The sequence below is a fragment of the Dipodomys merriami genome, unplaced genomic scaffold (assembly GCF_024711535.1).
Source record: "Dipodomys merriami isolate MVZ:Mamm:240054 unplaced genomic scaffold, mDipMer1.0.p SCAF_12, whole genome shotgun sequence".
Lineage (NCBI taxonomy): Eukaryota > Metazoa > Chordata > Mammalia > Rodentia > Heteromyidae > Dipodomys > Dipodomys merriami.
This window is the reverse complement of record NW_027202493.1, coordinates 17,825,614-17,847,872: the sequence shown is the minus strand read 5'-3', so window position 1 is coordinate 17,847,872 and position 22,259 is coordinate 17,825,614. Positions and strand designations below refer to the sequence as shown.

The following is a 22,259-nucleotide window of genomic DNA, read 5'->3' as shown; positions in this document are numbered from 1 at the left end:
AGAAACACTCAGAAGTTGTTGAATTTGTAGCCAAATTTGATAAGGCCTTCAAAAGAGAACTAATACCAATACTCCTCAGACTATCACTACTAAACTTCTTTCTATGAAGCTATCATTACACTTATCCCAAAACCAGACAGGGATCCATCAAAGAAAAAGAACTATAGACCTATCTCTTTGGTGAGCATAGACGTAAGACTTCCCAATAAAATTCTGGACAACTGTATTTAACAACCAACAAAAAAAAATTACACACTATGATCAAACAGGATTCAACCCAGAGATGTAAAGCTGGTTCAACATATGTAAATCGGTAAGTATAATAAAAAAAACACATCAACATGATATAAAAACAAAAACATGATCATCTTAACATATGCAGAAAAAGCTTCTGACAAACTCTAACACCACTTTATGATAAAAGCTCTGAATAAGCTAGAAATACACAGAACATTCTTCAACATAATAAAGGCTGTGTGTGACAAACCTACAACCAACATTATTCTTGTTTTTGTTTTGTTTTTCAAACTTTATTTTCCTGTAAATTACATCAGTTACATCAGTAAGGTAATGAGTAAATTTCTTGTTAAGCATTGGTAGAAAATAAACCAGTCCCTCTAAAATCAGAAATGAGAGAAAGATACCCACTCACTCCATTCCTGTTCAATAAAGTGCTGAAAAGGCAAGAGAACAACATAAAGGGGATCCAAAAAGGGAAGGAAGAAGTAAAACTATCTCTTTTTGCAGATTACAGATCCTGTACATAAAGCACCCTATGGACTCTTTTGCCAAGCTACTAAAGCTGATTCAAAATTGGTAAATTAGCAGAGTGTAAAGTAAAAGTGGCTTTAATGTACGCAAACAATGAGAAGTTAGAGAATGAAATCAGATAAGCAACTCCATTTATAACTACCTCAAGGAAAAAAAAAAGCCAACCAAAGATGTGAAAGACCTCTATAGTGAAAAGTTTAAAATTTTAAAGAAGGAAATCAAAGACGACTTAGGAAAATGGAAAGATCTTCCATGTTCCTGGATTGGAAGAACTAACATTGGGAAAATGGCAATACTGCACCAAAACAATCTACAAATTCAGTGTAAAACCCATAAAAAATACCATCAAAAATCATTCTTCAATGAGAGACAGAAAGCAATTTAAAAATTTCAAATGTTTAAAGTTAAACATCTTTCAGTAATATTTAGTAAATTATACTATTTGCATCAAAATTACACAGTAAAAATTCATCAAAATTCATAAAAGCCAATGGAGAAAGATAATCCAGAAACCAAAAAGCCTGAATTACATCCATTTAGCTGCATAAACTACAGTAACAATAAAAAAGAACTAAACAAACCTTTCAAAAGTGGTAATATAACTGTGAACTGAAGAGATAGAGATGGAGAGGGGGTTACAGAAGCTACCATTATTTAAGCAAAATTCTTATTTTCTATAGATTGGTGGTCAAACTAAAAAAAAAATCACATATTTCAAAGTCAAAGAAGTGGCAGCTTTCAAACTGTTAAGAAATACTAAAGAGGAAACCCTTAAAGTTAATACTGGCAACCAAGAAAAATACAGCTTATAAAGCTGGAAGACAGGAGAGGCATTTATGTCAAAGTTAATCCAACACAGTTTCTACATGGCATCTTTCTTGGAGGTGCTTTGTTAAAATGATTATTATAATGTGAAATATTTTCTGTCCATACATTCCTGCCTTTGTTTGCATGGTTTTGATCTTACTAACAGGTCTACTGATGAAGCTCTTGAATGCAGTAAGACATTCTTGGTTGATGACAAGTTTTTGTTGAGGTTAATCTTACAAAGGTTACCTAAAGCTTATCAATTTAAATTTGTTATGATTGAAAGTTCTTACAGATTGATTTACTTAATATTGCTGCTACCTTGAGTTCTTATTTTTTTTAATCAGTGTCTGCAACCAATACTATCTCAGGTTGTTAGTAACCAAATACTCTCAGGCCAGGGTTTTGGATGTTGCCTATCCTATCAGGAAATGAGCTTCTGATTTCCTGATATCAACCTGGATTCCTTATTTCCCATTTTCAGTGCCTGAACTCCTTGTTAGTATGCATCAAACATGGTTTCCTGATATTTCTTTAGTTTCCCTTGGAATTAAGATACATGCTTTCTTACCCACTTAATGTTAGGTTGCTTCTTATTATGTCTCTGTAATGCTTTTGTTTAAAGACTGCTAATTATCAACATGAGCAATGGCTCCCAATTAATTTATAAAAATAATTAAGTTATAATTAATGAAAGTCTAAGCTTAACTTGTTAAAAACAAGAATTAATCAAATTTTCATCTGTGCCTGGGATGAGTTGTAGAAACTGTAATACTGTATTTAATCAGCCAGGGCCAACTTCAGTAATGTTTTAGATGTTTAGTTTAGATGCTTAGCTTTGCCATTTCTCTGAAGTTATTGCTTATACATTTTCTCCATGAAAGCCATTTGCCAGGAAACTTGTACTGTCATACCTTCTGTAAATAAAGATCTAAATTACCCTTATGAACCACATTTACTGTAATAACATCTTACACTTTGACAATAGTTTCCTGAACCCTTGGATAAATAGTATTTCCTTTATACATTCTTACTATATCTGTCACTGAATTGTGAATTCCTTGAGGAGATCAATAAATTCTTAATTTTTATAGTGCCAGCGACTACTTGGTACATGAAAAGATGAATGGGTTGAGAATGAAAAGATAATTGGTCACTATGTAATAAGTACCCAAAAGAATATTGAGTCTGGGTCAAATACACAGACAAAAGAATGGTCAGAGTTTCTTTTAAGATAGGCAGAACTGAGATTTCTCTTTCCAAACTAAATATTGAGTTACCAAAAGAAAATTCAAAGCTTTAGTGAGAAAGGTACAACATAATAACAGGTATCTTTTTAAAATATACTTCTAATGACATAATTGGTTTTACACATATTTTCTAGATAAATATGACATTCAAATACATTTATATAAGATTTGTAAAGTTAAGATATGGATTACTGGCATACTTATCATTGAAGACATTTAGCTCTTCTTTCTGACAGAAATATTAAAAATCCTTATGTTAAAGAACATAAAATATTTATTGAGCTATCCAACTAAACCGGTGTAATTGTGAAACATCCACTTTCTATCTTTCATTCCCCAAAACCCTTTCCAGGTTTTGGTAACCACTATTTAATTTTCTGCCTCTAACTATCTGACTTTTACAGATTCCATTAGTGATATCATGTAATATTTGTTGGTGTGTATGTGTGTGTGTGTTTCTTCACTTAAAACAATGATCCATGTTCCATCCATGTTGTCACAAAATACAACATTTCATTCTTTATGATTAAATAGTATTGTTTTGTGTATATATATAACATTTTTTACCCACTTATTTGTTGCTTGACACGAGTACTTCTACTTCTTAGCTATTCTGAATAATGATAGCTGGTTGATTTCTTCTGGGGGGGGTGGTCATGTTCAGTTCCTTTGAAATCATTACACTACCTTGTCTTCTCATGCTTCTTGTTGATCTTTATGTATTTGGTGGAACAGTCACCTCAAGTATTTTTATAGAGTGGTTTTCAAATAAAAGACTTTCTCCTGGTGATTTCTCCTAAAGTGTTGTTTAGATAGGCTTCAATGACTGGCTCTACGTGGAAACTAGTGCAATATGGAGTTTCTTCAAAAATAATCAAAATCAGTTATGTTAGGGGCATTTCAGTAGCTCAGGTTGCAGTTAGAGGATATGGGACTACTCTTCCAGCTGTGCTAAAGTGGGGTGGGTTTTCTGTTATCTCTGAGTGACAGCGTGCCTAGATCCTGGTGTGAGGTATCCATCTATTTCTGTGGATCACACTGGGGCCAGGCTGCCTCAGTGTGTACAATAGGTATTACGCAACATACAAGCTAGAAGCCTATGTGCCTGTAAAGCCACACACGGATGGGGACAAATGGGGTTCTTGTCAGTGTTTGAGAACTGTGCAGGTGATTTTGGAGGGCTAACCTCACAGAGCAAGGGTGCCTAGCTTCTTTCTGGATCCAATGGTGAGTTGGTAAGTAAAACTGTTGCTTCCCAGGGCCTCAGTGGGTGAATCTCCTAATAATGTGCTGCCTAACTGCTTCCTTAAGTCAAGCCATGCCACTGTGGCCCAAGCTGCACTTTCAAAAAGTTGTTAAAATGGGCTGGGAAGGTGGCTCAGTGGTAGAGTGCCTGCCTTGCATGCATGAGGCTCTGGGTTCGATTCCTCAGCACCACATAAGCAGAAAAAGCAAGAAGTGGTGCTGTGGCTCAAGTGGTAGAGTATTAGCCTTGACCTGAAGAGCTGAGGGACAGCGCCCGGGCCCAGAGTTCAGAATTCAGGCTCCACAGCCACAAAAAAAAAAAAAAGTTGTTAAAACATGTTATCTTTAAAATTGATGCTGTTTATAATTTACATTTAGCTGTTGTAATAAGGAGGCTTGTGGGATTTATTTTTTCATTCTATTATTATTTTACTAGAATAAAAATTGTGGAAAATCTCTTTAACAAGGATGCAGGTAAACAATTTTGACTTAAGTCTTTAGGTTTGAAACATTCAACCCTTAGGCACCACTTCCTAAGTGATCAGAACATATAAAAAATTCTACAGCCTGTAAAAGAGGATTATAAAATAAGTACAATGTTACTTCCTAAATAATACTTCAGTTGGATTCTTTCAGTTATACATTATTAACTCATTTCTATAGCAAAGAAATAACATTTGCATCAATAATATCCTTACAGAAAAGGTTAATGAAATTGAAATTCATAAATAACAAGAACAAATAGACAGAATATTTGGTTAGAATTTTATAGCTAATACATTAGGGAAGGAAGAAAGAGCATATAGTTTTCAAATTTGAATGAACATTGAGCATTCTAATCTAGGAGAAAGCAGTTAGTTGTTACTTGACAAAAAGACAAACATAATTTGAAACAGGCTCAAATTTAGTACAAATGCAGGAGGAGCTTCTCGGAGGATAGAGGCAACAGTGAAGGGAATGAAAAGCCAGAATAGGAAAAGTAAGAGAGATATAACACGATTTACCTGGCATGGTCCTCAGACAAGTACAAGATCCAGACTCTGGATCTCATCCATGAATAAAGGTTCAAGTAGCATGAAAATTGGTTGAAGTCCACTATCCAAGAAGAGACAGTAGATCAAGTCAAAAGAAACCTGGGTTCAGGAGGAAGAAATTTAGTCCCTGAAAAATTAGCATAAGATCATGGGGAGAAAAGATAGGAAGCTAAGAACAGGAAATTTTATATGTTTATATATATAATTTATAACACATAATATATAACATTATAATAATATTACATGTTATAAATTATATATATAAATGACTGGAGCTAAATCATAGGTATCAGTTAAATCAACAATGTCAATGTCAAAGTGAACAACTAGATGATAACTTGAAACTCCTATTGGTCTGAGGGTTTGTGATAAATGTCTACAAGTAGACAGTCAGGTCAACTTTCATACTAGGAAAATACATACTAGTTCAACTGACATTCATTTTTATCAAAAACCAACCACCTTCCTTCCCAAAGATAAAGGTCTTTTTTATTCAGTCTCTTTATTATATTAATATAATAGTCTTAATTCCTCAAATGTAGTGGCTCAAACATAAGAGAACCGAGTTCATTTCTTTCTTAGATAAGGATCCAGAAAGAACATACTAGTACTAGGTTTGGATGGAGGGGCTCTGCTTTATGCAGTCATTCGGAGACCAGGGGTATAAAGATGACTCTGACATTATTAACTGAGGAAAGAGAGAGAGGTATGGAAGATTATGAGAAATACTTGTAGCCCAGGACTAGAAGTGGTGTAAATCACTTTTGTTCACATTTAGTTGAAGAGAACATAAGACATTTTGATCACATTTAATGCAAGGATGCTGGAAAATAAAGAAATGAACATCCCTATCCTAATGAGGAAGGGCAAAGATTGTGTTTAACAGTTTGTAGTCTCTATTACAGTAACTTTGGTGATAACATCAAGGACATACATAATACAAAGGATAAGGGAGCAAAGCATTAGAGATATATGCATGTATGTTGTGGGACTTAGACTAACTTCCAAAAGAAAAACCTATATTAAAAGTCGCATGAATTAACTTCAAAACACATCAGTTTGTGAACACTGTAATTCTAACTTTGGCTGAGAATTCCAGACATTTTAGTCATAGAAAACTGTACCTTTCTTCTGATTTCTGAAATGCAGCCAGTATTGGCTTAAAAGTTAATGCTGGCCACACTTATGCTCTCTAACGGTTTGTTTTGCCAATGCTGATGAAGTACCTCTGATTCCTACTTTTTCCACAAAACATTGCCTTAACATTAAGAAAAACATTTATGGGCCAGGTGCCAGTGGCTCAGGTCTAGCTACTCAGGAGGTTGAGAACTGAGGATCCCCACTCAAAGCTAGCTCAGGCAGTAAAGTCCCTGAGACTCTTAACTCCAATTAATCACCAAAAAAACAGGAAGTGGAACTGTGGCTCTAGTTAGTAATAGTAAGTGCTAGCCTTGAGAAAGAAAGCTCAAGGAGAGAGCCCAGGTTCTGAGTTCAAGCCCAAGACTAGCACCAAAAACAAAACAACAACAACAACAACAACAAAAACAGAAAGAAAAAAAGAAAGGAAGAAGAATAAAGGAAGGAAGGAAGGAAGAGAAAATAGTTATGTGTAGTTCTCTATCTTTGAATGGTTAAAGACATCATAAACAGATGTCTTTTGCTCCTTCACCACAGACCTTTCCACATACGCAGGGGAACCTGAACAATAATTACCATTATTGCCTATAGCTTAATTTACAAAAACCAGATTCATTCAATTAAAGATATAAGAGCTCAACTTCTTGATAAAACCACAATATTACTAAATTTTATGATAGATTGCTACTCTGAAAGTATCCAATAAACTCTAAAAGAAGCAACATACAGTATTTTTTTTGGAAAAAAAAACACATAATGTATATAGCCTTACATTTTACATTCTAGCTACATTTCTTTGGTTAAAGTTATAAGATTACTCTAAAAGTAAAATAGCATTAAACTTCAAGATAATGAAACTACACAGTTTGTAGCAAAAACTAAAAGTAATTCAACGATTATAACTAGAAAGCTTAAGAATTTTATAGCGCTAATTTTTTGCAGAACAGGAAAACACAGATATTGTTAAGTTTAAGATAAAATATGATTACATTATGTTTTAGAAGTAGTAAACTTTGCTAACGACTGGAATTATTCCTATCAAAAAGTGTTGCATACCTTCTGTTATTTATAACAATGGAGAATTTACATGGTAGTAAAAATTCCAAATCAATCTGTGAAATAGTACACATTACTTATTAAAAATTACGACTTTTATGTAGCTGTAGATCCTATTGGTCCTGCTGACAGACGGAAGATGAAAAGCTTAAGAAGTGGTAAAAATGATAAAAGTTGATTTTTAAAAATTACCTCACCTTTTCAAAAGAAAAAAAAATGTTGTCAGTGAAATTACCTGCCTGGAATTTCCAATTGCAGACATTTGCAACCAGTATTTAGATGTTTCTTCTTAAGGTACTGAAACTAGGACCTTCAGGCAACAGAGTACATCATTATCCTACCTATGAATAACAGAGCAAAGGTTCACTGCCAAAACATAAGCTCATGTTACTTCAGGTCAGGGAGGCGAAAATTTATTCTGTGGTAAGGTCTGGTTTTCCCAGGGAGGCAAGATTAAATGCCAGATAAAGGATTCACTACTAGACAATTAGAGAAACAGATGCCTACAAGCTGATAATAACAAAGAGAGGTAACCTGAAACAATTCTCTGAACACTGTATAATGCATTACTTTTTAGCAACCAAGAAACAGAAATGAAAATGAAAAATGGAAGAAAAACAAAAATCACTTGTACTAACCAAATTATTCAGAGTACTTATCATTATTAGTTTCCTTAAGACACATTGTTTTAATTAAATCAAGTTAATACTAAATCTTAAAAAATATTCTAAGATATATTTAATTTCATTTCATGTAGGCAGTTGAACATCTGGTATTAGCTCCTACCTGGAAATGGCAATTATATGAACATTTTATGAAACATTAAAGAACAAATAATCTCCTCAATTTACATATAAGACTATTATAGGCAAGAATCTTATGGGACATACATTAGCTTCTATTCAAGTAACTAAAAAGTTGTTCATAGAAATATTACATTTGGCTTTCACCTATGGCTTCAGGCTTCTTTAAAGGAGTCTAAGAAGATAAAAGAGGTAATGTTTGTTAGCTTGTTGGGTGGTCGAAAGGTTAAATATCAAATTCCCAGTATGGGAAAATCCCAAAGTACTCTGGGTGAGATGTGTTGATGCTTAGCAAATTCATCTGTGTAGAAATATTTACAGCTGAAGACAAGCCAGTAATATATTCCTGGCTGAGATCAAATAAACAAAAGCTACTAGAGATAAAGCAACTGACCATTTATGAGTGTTAAAGACTCTATTTGTATTCTTATAGCTTATGTTTATGTAGAGTTCTTTACAAGACTATCAAGTACTTTCTCATATATCATCTTAACATCTGACAAGTGAAGGTATTTTTTTAGAAAGGAGCATGGTTCAATGATTTATTGCCTAGAGCTCTTCTTTCCTTGTATATTCAAGACTGTTGCAGTAATAACTCCCTTGCCCTGCAGCCCTCATGTTATTTCCCCTCTCCTGACTACTTCCCTTCATATACTTGTTGCTGTTTCTCCCATCTTAGAAACAAAGCTGTCCTACTTCTCCATTTAGTTATACTTCCCTGCCTTCCTGCCATTTCTTTCCTACCCTCTACCAAAGAACATCAGGGAGTAGAGTCTTCATTTCTTGTCTCAGATTTCCTCAGTCTCTTTTGAAATTAGTTCATTAGGTTTTACCCTCTACCTCCACTAAAACTGCTTGTCAAAGTCATCCATGTTGCTTAATCCAAAGGTCAATTTTCATCTTACAGAATTTGACACAGTTGATAACCCTATTTTTCCTTGAAATAATTTATTTTCTCAGATTCCTAGACTTGCTGTCCTGATTTTCCTATTACTCTGACCATTCCTTAATGATATTAAAATATTTTCTTATTAAATCATTGCACAAAAAGATTACAATTCCATAAGTCAGGTTACGAGTACTTGATCAATGACATCACTCTCCCTCTTTTTCACCTTTCCCATTCCTAACCTCAAGTTATGTAGTTTTTTGTTTTGTTTGTTTGTTTGTTTGTTTTTGGTCAGTCATGAGGCTTGAATTCTGGGCTTGGGCACTGTCCCTGGACTCTTCAGCTCAAGGCAAGCGCTCTACCGCTTGAGCCACAGCGCCACTTCTGGTTTTCTAGTGGTTTATTGGAGATAAGAGTCTCACAGACTTTCCTGCCTGGGCTGGCTTTGAGCCATTAATTCTCAGATCTCAGCCTCCTGAGTAGCTAGGATTACAGGCATGCGCCACCAGCGCCCAGCATTTAGTTCACTTTTTACATAATGTACATTGAACACAAGTGTATTTCTGTTATTTCTTTTTTTGGTAGAGCACCTGCCTAGTAAGTGTAAGGCTCTGGGTTCAAACCGTGGTATATATAAAAAAAGAAAAAAAGACCTCAATAACAGAAGGGTGTGCTTACTGACACTTCTTAATAGACTACGTATTTTGACCATTTATTAGTCTTCACAAGAGTCAACTTAATAAAAATAAGAAATGATGAAATTGTGTTTTGTTTAGAGATACATACATAATTTGTAATTCGATTAGAAAATCTGCACAAAGGGCTGGGAAGGTGGCTCAGTGGTAGAGCACTTGCCTTGCATGCCTGAGGCCCTGGGTTCGATTCCTCAGCACCACATAAGCAAAAAGAAAAAGCCGGAAGTGGCGCTGTGGCTCAAGTGGTGGAGCACTAGCCTTGAGCTGAAGAGCTGAGGGACAGCGCCCAGGCCCAGAGTTCAGGCCCCATGACTGGACCCAAAAAAAAAAAAAAAAAAAAAAAGAAAATCTGCATAAAAATGATAAAATCGAATTTAAACTAACCAAAGACACAAACAGGCAATTTCTAGGAAATAAATTATTACCCAAAAAATCTTAGCCAAGTTTAGCACTAATGGCTCAAATCTATAATCCTAGCTACTTAGGAGCCTGAAACCCAGAGAACTGAGGTCAAAGCCACTGCCCTAGGTAATAAAGTCTGCAAGATTCAATCTTCAATTAACTAGCGAAAGTAATGGCTAGTTGTATGATCTAAGTGGTAGAGTGCCAACAAAGCAGAAAATCAAGGAAGTGTGAGGCCCTGAATTGAAACACTAGTAGCAGCAAAAATCACTCCACAAATTCTCATTTCAGCTATGGGGTAATGTTAATTAGAAGGATCATACTCCAGGCCATGCTAGGTAAAAAAAAATAAGACCCAATTTGAAAAATAAAAAGCAAAACAGCTGCAGATATGGTTCAAGTAGTACAGTATCATCAAGTACAAGGCCTTAAGTTTTAACCTCAGTACTTGAAAAAATAAAGTTTTTTTCTACCACTTATAGTAATCAGGGAAATGGAAATTAAAAACAATGATATATCAGTTCACACTCAAATTGGAAAACTATCAAATTAAATCATATTAAAGGAAAGGTGAATAGCAGAACCCATGTCTATAGAAAGACTTTCATCATGGCCACACCAACGAAGGAGCCTAGGACTAAAATTCAGGTGTATAGCACCCAATCCAGTGTTCTTTTTCATATTACACAACATGGTATATTGGTACAAAAGTACACAGGCTTTGCAATCTTTTAGTCCTACATTCAGATGTCAGCTTTACCACTTTCTAGTTAGGTAATCTTGGGAAAAATATTTAATCTCCCTAAACTTTACAATTTTTAACTTTAGAATGGATAAATACTAGACTTATAAATTATAAAGAGTGAAAAATTAATGAGGAAATTTCCTTCTCCCTTGCCCAACAATCATTTGATTAAGAAAATCCTATTAATTAGCTAGATCTTGAAATAGTCTCAACTATTTAGTTCCATGCTCAAAGTTTAAAGTATCAAGTAACTTTGTGACATGGTAAGTTCAATGTTCACTAAACATGTCCATGGTGATAGAACCATTTCAATCATTTCACATTTCCTTGTGATTCCCCCCTTCTACTTTATGTTTCACCTTTCTGTTAATCTTTCTGCCCCAAATATTTGGATTATACTATACTATTTCTTTAGGGTGACAGCTGATTCTTAATAACCAAATCTCTAAGTATCCATGGATCCACTGTTGTCTGGGCCTGACTATACAATAATTCTGTTATAACTTTGATATGAAATATTTCCCACAGGCTCATATATTGAATGCTTGATTCCCAACTAGCATAGCTATTTTAAGAGGTACGTGTAGTAAGTAGATCATTGCAGTATGTCCTTGGGAACTGTACTATCTTGGGCTCCTCCTTCTCACTTAACTCTGCTTCCTGTCCTCCATGACATAGAAGCTTCCTCCTCCTGGAACCCTGTGTATAACTACTTAAAGATAACAATATAAAAAAGATAATAAAAATTATTGTAATAAGAAGAAATCGATTACGAGGCTAGGAAAGATGCCTTGATGGCACTGAGTCGTTGGCCATTTTTCATCTAACCCAGAATAAAGACTTTGAAGGTTTTTCACTTAATTGAAAGATTTTTGCTTTGAGAAGAGACCTCCAGGATGCCCCGCAGACACGGGGCTCCTGAGTGCAAGCCCAAAGGAATCTAGCCACCATTCAAACTGGAAGCAGGTCTTGCTGTCATCACTATGATGATTCTGCAGGCCTACAGACTTGAAGAGCAGCAATGTTACAGAGGCTTTCAAAGAGATTTCCAATAAACACCTGGTTGGCCAGGCACTAGGTAGCAGGGTTAGAATGTATGCAGAGGACCCCTGAGAAGATGCTGCATCAAACTATGAAGGTAAAGCAAAGGTTTCAAAAGAGATGCCAGTAAATTAACCATACCAGGAATAAGGGATATCTGCAAAGGAAAGCTGCAAAAAGTAGAAAAAAAAATCCATGTACATTACTAATGGCAAGGCTTAGGAACCAGGTTCTAACCCTTGGGGGCTCACAGCATGCTACCACTTGCTATGCAGGCCAGACATGAGGCCACAGGGTATATAGTTTTTCCTACTGGGTTTTGGTCTTGCTTTGGTCTGATGCTTCCATTCTTCTACTCCTCCCTATTGGAATGGAAATGTTTACTCTGTTTCATTATATCTTGAAAGTATATGACTTTTTGATTCATTGTTCAGTTTGCCTGAAATGTAAGAAGAAATTTTTAAATTTAGACTGCTGAACAATCTTAAGCAGTTAAGACTTTGAAGACTCATACAGATGACTAATGCATTTTGCACTATGAGATGGCCATGAGTTTTTGGGAACCAAAGAATGTTAGTTTAAATATAAAATATCATCCACAGGCTCATGTGTTGAGTGCTTGCTGGTCATTAGCTTGTGGTACTAGTTTAGGAAGTGCTGGAAACATTAGGATGTAAGGACTAGATGGAGAAAGTAAGCCACTGGAGGCATTTCCTTGGGAGTTGTGTATTGTCTAGGGTTCCTCTCTGGCTACTCTGCTTCCTATCTTACATGAAGTGATAACCTCCTAGCCTCCTCCTCCATAAGCTCCATGATGTTTTGCCTAACCACAGGCCCAGAAACAGTTGTGATGGATTGAAACCTCTGAAAATGCATAGCTGTGATGAAATATCTAAGAAAACAATTTACAGCTATGCAAATACAGACTCCAAATCTTTCTAGACTGCAACTCGAGAAAAGGACCACAATACACCATTGATATGTAGACTTTTTCCTACATCATAATGAATTTACCCAAATAGCGTAATCAGCTTAGGCTTCTCTAAGAAAATATCTTATATGGCTTAAAGAATAGAAATCCATTTTCTTATAATTCTAGAGGCAGAGAATCTGAGATCAAGGTGAAGATTCCCCTTCTGGCTTGTAAATGGCCACCTCCTGCTATGTTCTTCCAAAGTCTTTCCTCAGAGTATGTGGAAAGTGAGAAAAAGTGAAGGAGCAAGTTCCATGTCTTCAACTCACCTTAATTCCTTAGAGGCCAGTCTCCAAATACTACTACATTAAGTATTAGAGCTTCAACAGTTAATTTGGGAAAGACACAAACATACAATCTATACTACCATCCATCACCGTATCTATTCTATTACCAAATAGCAATTTATCTAATCCTTGTCCCTACTTGTGCAGACTTTTCTCTCTCTCTCTCTTTTTAATATTTTACTCTCTAGAACAATTTGATTGTTTTTAGATTTTACTACAGACCCTTCTTTTGGAACATTTATAAAGTAGTAACCAAGACCATTCTTAACCCTGTGTATATCACCTTTGTAACAATTTTTTAAAGAATTAAAATTGAAAAATCATCAAAACAAAACAAAAGGATCAGTCTTACAATCCTTGGCCCACTAGTACCCTACTGGAAACAGGAATAGAGTTCTCTGCTTGCTTGTGTGGAAGAGGCTGCCTGTTATCAACCACTCCTGAAGCACTTGCATGCCAGTGGGGGATCCCCTGCCTACCCAATGGTTCCCCATCCGAAAATTCCAGGTTGTCAGTCCAAGCCTTTGTCTCCAGGTCTGCCAGCCTTGGTGAGGCAACTGTGGAAAAGCTCTTGTTGATAACTAGACCCAAATTCCAATTTAGGGAGCTTCCCTTCCAAATTTGTTTCTTTCTAGAGTACTCTACCTCAACCCCAGCACATTCTTCAGAATGCTGATCCCTTCTTTGTAGCTAATTCCTTGTAAACAGTAAATAATACTATTTAATACTATGATAATAGATACACCTACTATTCACTTGTAAAAAAACCACAGGATGTGGAATACCAAAAGGCAAGCGAAGCAGTGTTTGTGTGTGTGTGTGTGTGTGTGTGTGTGTGTGTGTTTGTGTGTGTGTGTGTGTGTGTGTGTGTGTGTGTGTGTGTGTATGAAAGCTATATAATAATGATGTGTTAAGTTAGTTAATTGTAACAAATGTGCCATTGATAGTGTGTAAGATTGCAGCATCTGGGAAACTTGTAGCTTTCTGCTCAGTTTTTCTGTTTACTTAATAATCTTCTAAACTGTTTTCCTCGATGTGATTTCTTAAAAATAAAGCAATTTTGGCTAAGTATGTATCTATGAAAATACCTAGAAACAAATATGCCAAAACATTCATTTTAAAATCCAAATGGTAGAATATACAATTCATACTTTAAATTTGGACAAAAAAAGTTACATGAAAGAATACAAAAAGTACACAACATTAAATGGTATAAAAGTATTATTTTTTCATTATAGCAATTATTGAAAAAGAATAAAAAAGCTTTGCTTTTTGACAACACCCTGGGTTGAACGTAGAACTTCATGCATGTGGGCTGGGAAGGTGGCTCAGTGGTAGAGCACTCGTCTTGCATGCTCAAGGCCTGGGGTTCGATTCCTCAGCACCACATAAGCAAAAAGAAAAAAACCGGAAGTGTGCTGTGGCTCAAGTGGTAGAGTGCTAGCCTTGAGCTGAAGAGCTGAGGGACAGCGCCCAGGCCCAGAGTTCAGGCCCCATGACCAGACCCCCCCCCCAAAAAAAAAAACTTCATGCATGTTAGTTAAATCCTTTACTATTAAGCTATAGTCCCAGCCATTTTTAAATTTTATATTGATACTTTTGCTAAATTTCTCAGAATGTCCTTGAACTTGTGACCCTGCTGTGCCCCAGTCTATAACTAAATTATGATTATGTCATGAAATAGGAAATAATTTTATTTTTTCCTACAGATTACTTTAATTGTACCCCATTATCTTCTATATTATTATTTAACACTGAACAAGATAGTATAATTACTTTAAAAAATAGTATTAGTGAATTTTACTCTAATTTAACTAATGGTTTTGTTCACCACGGTTTTTTGCATTTCAGCCCTTCTTTGATGCTATGATGGTCTGGCACTAATAAATAACTGCAGAATTTTATTAAAATGAATTTACTATCATTCTTATATAGAAATTTACCTAGATACAGAAATCCAAACTGGCAGTCATTTTCTCCCAGCACTTTGAATATGCATCCCCTGTTCTCTGTTTCTATTTGTTATCATGATCAAACAAACTGTAGTTCCTTTACAGATAAAACTATTGTTTGTCCTTTTTGAATTTATAATTTTACTACAATGTGACAAAATATATATTTATTTTTTTATTTAGTCACCTTGGAACCATGCTCCCTGAAACTGAGGATTAATGTCTTTGCTCCTCTCTGGGAACTTTTCAGACATTATAACCTAAATGAATGTCTCTGTCATCCAGTCTGTATCCTTTGAAAGATGAATTTTAAACTCTTAAACTCTGTTAAATTTGTTATTTCTATATCTTTGTGTTTTGTTTTTTTTTAATTTAATTTTATTTTATTTGTGAACATACTGTACAGAGGAGTTACAATTACATGGGCAGGATAATGCGTACATTTCTTGCCAAGCATTGCAGCCTCCTCCTTTGTTTGTGTTTTGTTTTATATTGGCTAGCTTCTTCAACTATGTTCTAGGTTACTAATTGCTTCAATAGTTCTTGCAAGTTCTGTTAGACTCTATTGGAATCTATTCTTTTTCGTAGTAAATGTCATTATCCTTTTAACCATTTTAATATACTTAGCATAAAAACTTAACCAAATTACTCTATTATTAAATTTTTAGCAAACTAATCATGCAAGTTATTGACTCTATTCACAGAACTTCATGTACATTGTACTGTGGGATTATGTGCTTATCTTCATCTAGATCGCATCATATAGCCAGTATCTAGGGTATTTTCTCCAAAAAGAATCTGTGAATTTCTTCCCATCAGCTACATCTGCTATTTCTCTGCTTAAGAAATATAAATTTTAACTCTGAAAAACATGAGGTGAGGCAAAAACATGTTTATACATTCACAGGACAGACTTTTCAACCCAGAGCCCAAGAAGAGATCATCAGGGTATTTTTTGTCATCAACCTATACTGGGGGAAGATCTATTTTTAATTTATCCTTTTTATAAGAATTCTGACTTTAGGTAGGTGGTATCTCAGACCCAACTTGCTTGGACAAGGTATGTCTTGTCTCTCATCCCTACATGAGAACTAAAATCCAAGTCCCTAGAATTCAGTGAATAACTTCATTGCCTCTTCTGAGTAAGCCACAACTCACACACTGTTCCACCGTCCTGCCAGCAGCAATTTCCTGAAATTTCATCTAAGTACATTGTAATATTTAAAAGTTTATTTTGGGGGGGCTGGGCTCACTGGTAGAGCACTTGCCTCGCATGCATGAGGCACTGGATTCCATTCCTCAGCACCACATAAGCAGAAAAAGGCGGAAGTGGCGCTGTGGCTCAAGTGGTAGAGCGTTAGCCTTGAGCTGAGGAGCTGAGAGACAGCACCCAGGCCCAGAGTTCAGGCCCCACGACCGACCTGAGCTACAGCGCTTCTTCAGGTTTTCTGGTAGTTTATTGGAGATAAGAGTCTCACAGACTTTTCTGCCTGGGCTGGCTTTGAACCATGATCCTCAGATCTCAGCCTCCTAAGTAGCTAGGATTACAGATGTGGGCCACCAGGGCCCGGCTATTTAAGGGACTTTTATGGATATCTTTACCAGCAGTACATCTAACAAGGGTCTAATAACTACAATATAGAAGGAGCTTAGAAATCTAAAGCACCAAAGATTCAATAATCTAGTCAACAAATGGGCAAAGGAGCTAGACATATCTCAAAAGAAGTTCATATGACCAATAAATGTATGAAAAAATGGCCAATGTTCTTCCTTATTTGTAATAATTAGTGTATGTCTAGGATAATCTTAGTAGATGAACAGAACAGCTCTATAGCTATGTACATATGACCATATAAGATGATGCTAAGCGAAATGAACTCTAAGATATGAACATAAAGAGATTTTTCTTTGTTGTTGTTGCTCTCAATCTACTATGTGGTTTATTTTTTCTTTTTTGCTTTCCCCCCTATGGCTTATCCCCTGTTGTCACTGTATTTGATTCTGGTACCCTGGGTAGTGTATATACATTTATCTGAACTATGGAAGGGAAGGGAACAACACAATGGTGAGACAAAGGACAAAGGGGGAACCTATGCAACAGCGATACAAGACAATATGTTATGTGGGGAGGGAAAGAAGGAGAAAAATCAGGGAAGGGGTAACAAGTTAAACTAGAAACGTAATCACTATCTTGATTATATAACTGTAATCCCTCTGTATATCACCTTGACAATAAAATTTCTTTTAATGATCAACATTTCTAGACATAAAGGAAATGCAAATCAAAACAACACTGAGATTCCATCTCACTCCAATCAGAATAGCCATCACCTACAATAAATACTGGTGAGGATGCAGGGGTTGGGGGGGGTTTGGGGGGGGTGGGGGTGGGCGGGGGGGGGCAACCTAATACACTGTTGCAAACTAGTGCAACCATTAAGGAAATCACTATGGAGATTCTTTAAAAAACTAAAAATAGAACTACCCTATCTTGTGATAACCATTCTTGGGGCATTTATCCAAAAGTCTACAAGACAGGATATAATAAAAGCACTTGTTACACCTATGTTCATTGCAGCACAATTCACAATGGTCAAGTTATGGAAACAGCCTGAATATCATACAATTGTTTAATGGATCAACAAAATGTGATACAAATATATATATATATATATATATATATATATATATATACACTCGTGTATGTCTATACAAAGAGGAATTTTATTCATCCATCAAGAAGAATGAAATTATGTCACCTGCAGATCCGGAAAATATTATCTCCTCATAATATTGGTATAGTTCAATGCAATGTTTTGCTGAAAATTCTTCACAAATCAAACTTGCACATTAAATTCTATATCATATGACTGAGTCTACCAAAGACTAGAATTATGACATTGACTGCAATCTTCCCAATTTAATTCTATAACTAGTTTGGCTGAAAAAATATTAAAATATTAATTCCTACAGAATGTGAATGTATCTTTTTTTTTCCCCACGGAGCTTGAACTAAGGGGCTGGATGTGTTCCTGAACTCTTTTGCTTATGGTCTAGGGTTCCACTACTTTGAGGCACAGGTCCACTTTCAGTTTTCTGGTGGTTAATTGGAGATAAGAGTCTCACAGACTTTCCTGCCCAGGATGGCTTTGAACTGTGATCCTCAATCTGAGCCTCCTGAGTAGCCGGGATTGCAGGCGTGAGCCACCAGCACCTTGTTAGATGCTCCTTTTAATGTGTATGTCCTTTTAGTATTTATTCAATTAAACAAAGGAATTACATTTACCAAATGAATATATAAATATAACTACTGAATATATAAAGATAACCAAGACTGTTTCAGTGCTTCTCATTAAAGAACTGAGACAAAGAGAAGAAAAAAATTAAGAGATAATTGCCAATTTTTTTGAGTATATGATAAGCAGGGGTATTTTATGAAACCTATAGCATCAGAAAAGACTTTCTGGTAGAACTTTACAGCTGAGGTTAAAACAAAAATCTTCAAAGCTCTGGTAATGGAACTACATTTCAGCAGGTTATAGTTGTTCATTCCTATCAGTTAATTCTATTCCAGGCTTATAAATCTGAGTTTCAAATATTCCCTTCATATCCACACTAAAATCACAGTAGAGGAATATAAAATGTATAAATATATTAAGTCTAAGAAAAAGAAAGACAAACAATTAAGGGAATTCTCCATACTGTAGTAAAACTGAAGAGGTGGAGGAAATGATAATTGACTTGAGGGAATAGAGGCAAAACTTGGGTACTGTGGCTAAGATCTAATTAAAGCAAAGTATTTGCTGTATAAGCTCCTAGAAAAGACCAGGTCTTTCCTTACAGTGCAACAAAAGCACTGTAAGTGGCAGGACTGAAAATACAGGAATATAAAACAATATGTAAATTTAGCATTAAATACTCCCCAACACACATGCTCTTACACATTTGTGTAAGTGTGCCCTCCAAACTCTCCTTTTCTTAGGAGAAGTTCATGATACCAAAGAAAAGGTACTATAAAACACTGAAATGTAGATGCTGCTCCAAAGTCTGAATTGCAGAGGTTATATAAAAAAGCAAGCTAATCAAAATTTAGGATGAAAGGTTTGGAATGGACTCCAGTGTCATTTAACTTCTAAATATACAGAAAATTTTGAACACACTAACCAATAATAATTAAGTAAATAAAAACAGACAATAAAGAGGTTGGGGGGTTAGCTCAGTGATACAGAGCTTGACTAGCATTGTGAGGGGGAAAAAGGTAATAAATGAATAAAACAAATGTATTGAATATTCACTTTATGCCAGGTATACCATTCTGTTCCAAATGTATTAATTAATTTGGCTCTTTAATACTGTATGAAACCATTACTTCTTTTACACATAAGGATATAGGGAGAGAGAGGTTAATGTATCCAAAATGATGTAACCAGTTAAGTGTTGGAGCAACTGGGTCCTACCCCTTTGAAGGCAGTCTTTCAAAAAGGGCAAAATAAGGTCTCTCAATTTTAAAGTTAATTTTTTAAAAAGAAAAACAAAAAGTACGATTTGCATTTTTGCTACCTTGTTAATCTGCCACCAAAGGGACTTCAGTAGCTCAGTGGTAGAGCACCAGCCTTGAGAGAAAAAGCTGAACAAGAAGGGCAAGTCCCCTAAATGGAAGCCCTGGTACCACACACACACAACACACAACACACACACACTGAGATCTGACTTAGTCAATCATTCAATGCTAGTTTAATACTATTCTCCTTCTTAAGCCACAAAAATAAGGTGTATATTTAGAGGAGGGTAAAGGACAAAGCTGTTAGTATTTTGTGTATTCTTTGTACTTTGTTGCATGCTTAAGATTTATTGCTAGAAGCTGATCCACAAAGTAAATCCCTTCACCTAAATGCACCCAAAATTTACATGGATGTACTTAGATCACTGCTGTATATAAAGAGTATAAAACTGCATTAACTTTAAAAAAAACTCACAAAAGCAATCTAGTTGCTTCTTTTCTCAATTATTGTCACCTAAATCTTTCACTCTTCCAGCATGGCAAGGAAAATGCCCCTAGACAATTTTACTTGTCATTTGCATGACTTGTAAATATATTGATGCCACACACACAAATCATGCTTTCTCATTCATGTCTTACGCTTGGTCTACGGCTGAAGAGTTTTGTGTGATGTAGCAACTGGCTTCATTCACTGTCTCTTCCTTTTGCTGTCTGGATCATCTTCTAACTTACTACACCTACCTTAGGAATTCTGGTTTGCATGAGAGAAAAAGACAGGCATATACTCTTTAGAAAAAGAGTAAATCTGGTAACACCTTTCTTTTTTTAGTAAGGAGACTACGCAGGTTTAATTCTTTCCATACACTAATGCAGTGGCTTCTGAGACTTCAGGTCACTGTTTCAAAACTCATTTTGCACCCAGTTTTCCTGGGTCATTTTCTCTTGCCTGGTCCAATCTTGCCTTGTCCCAGCTCCTCTCTTCTTCCACATTTGTGTCTTTTTTGTTTGTTGTCCTGTTTTGCCCTTTCATTCTTAGAGTTTTTGTTGCTGCTGTCCCCCACCGGGTGGGGGGTGAGGGTAGGGGTGGTGGTTTGGTTTGGATTGTGGTCAACGGTCTGTCGGTCGGTCGGGAGCATGCAACAACTTTGAGGTACAGAAGCAGCAAAGGGCAGCATCATCCGCCTCCCGACACTCACACGTGAAAGGTGCCTGGGCGGCCTGCCTGGCCCTGGAGGTTCCCCAGGCACGGCCTTGGGGCTCAGGAAGCCTCCAGAACTCCCAGTGTCAGGTGTCACGGTGACCTCTCGTCTCGGGCACCCTCCCCTCCCCCGCCCTCCCGGGACCCCGCGCGCAGGTGGGGCAGCGCAGCCCACCCCCCCACCCCGGGAGTCACCTGCGGGCCCGGGCCCGCGCGCGCACGCGCACTCGCACCTACCGTCTCCTTGGCAGCGGCCACCGGGATGGGCAGCAGCCCCCGGCCTCCTCGGGGCGGGTCCTCGGGCTCGGCGGCCGCGCTCTGGGAGGCACGCGCGGGAGCCCACGCTGGGTCGGCCCGGGGGTCCCCGTACAGACGGTAGCACACGAGGCCGACCAGACCCCCGCCCGCCAGCGCCGCGACGCCCAGCTCCCCCCAGCGCCGCCGCCGCCGCCGCCGCCGCCACGCCGCAGCCCCCTCCTCATCCTCCCGGCCGCACAGCCGCCGGCCCGGCAGCGCCAGGGGCGGCCCCGCTGGCCGCCCGCAGGGCCCCGGCCAGGGCTGGTGAGGAGTGAGCGCCGGCGGCAGCCGAGGCGGCGGCCACAGGAGCCTCCGCAGTGCAGCCATAGCGGGAGCCGCTGGTACCAGAACCCCGGCGGGCGGGGCGGGGGGGGGGGGAGCGGGGAGCGAAGCCTCGCGAGATTTCGGGACCGCGAAGTTGGCGGTGGTCGGCGCGGGGACCCCGCCGGATGCTTATCCCGGGAAGAGCCCCGAGGGACGCCGGGGACCCCCCCACCCCCACCGCTCCGGGGCCCTGTGTGCCGGCAGAACCGCGCGCTCCGGAGGGCGCGTGAGAACGCGACCCCGCCGGGGGCGCCCGGCTCCGCGGGCCGGCCGCGGCCCCCGCCTCGGCTCTGCCCAGCGCGGCCCCGGCCCTCGCCCCGCTGCGATCGGAGTCGCTTCGCCGAGCGGGAGGGGGGGGGGTGCTGACCCCCGGCTGCGACAAATGTGCGATCGTCGCTCCAGACCACACGAGTAAGGTGTAAAACACCGGGTTCCCGTCCGCCCAGCGTCCAAGCGTGAAGTCAGGAACTGTGACTGCCCCCATAGTAACGGGGTGGCCGGGCGCCGGCGGCCCACGCCGGCTGGGCATCCTAGCTACTCAGGAGGCTGAGGTCGGAGCGCGTCGGAGGTTCAAATCCACCCCGGGCACGAAAGTCCATGCGACTCTGATCTCCTATTAACCAGCAAAAGGTCCAAAGTGGAGCTCAAAGTACTAGCCTTGAGCACGAGGGCTCAGCGTCCTGAGATCAAGCCCCAGGATTAACACACACACACGAAAAAAAAGTAATGGCAAAAGGCGAAGGCTGTTTCTTTGATGGTAGTTGTTTGGTTTTGTTTTCTCGTTCACCATGAATACCTTTGGACACATTAGCATACCTGGGATCACTCAGTTCAACAAATTACAGCTGCCTT

The 22,259-nt window shown here is 38.1% G+C and overlaps 1 protein-coding gene across 3 annotated transcripts in view; it reads right to left on the bottom strand.

Moving 5' to 3' along the window:
* Micu3 (mitochondrial calcium uptake family member 3) overlaps positions 1–21,422 on the bottom strand; it is a 78,641-nt gene extending 57,219 nt beyond the window's left edge. For all 3 annotated transcript variants that reach the window (XM_070016295.1, XM_070016296.1, XM_070016297.1), the window contains exon 1: positions 21,024–21,422. In XM_070016295.1, coding sequence (XP_069872396.1) covers positions 21,024–21,410 — 387 coding nt within the window. In that variant the 5' untranslated portion in view covers positions 21,411–21,422. The remainder of the gene's footprint in view (positions 1–21,023) is intronic.
* Between the last annotated feature and the right edge of the window lie 837 nt (positions 21,423–22,259).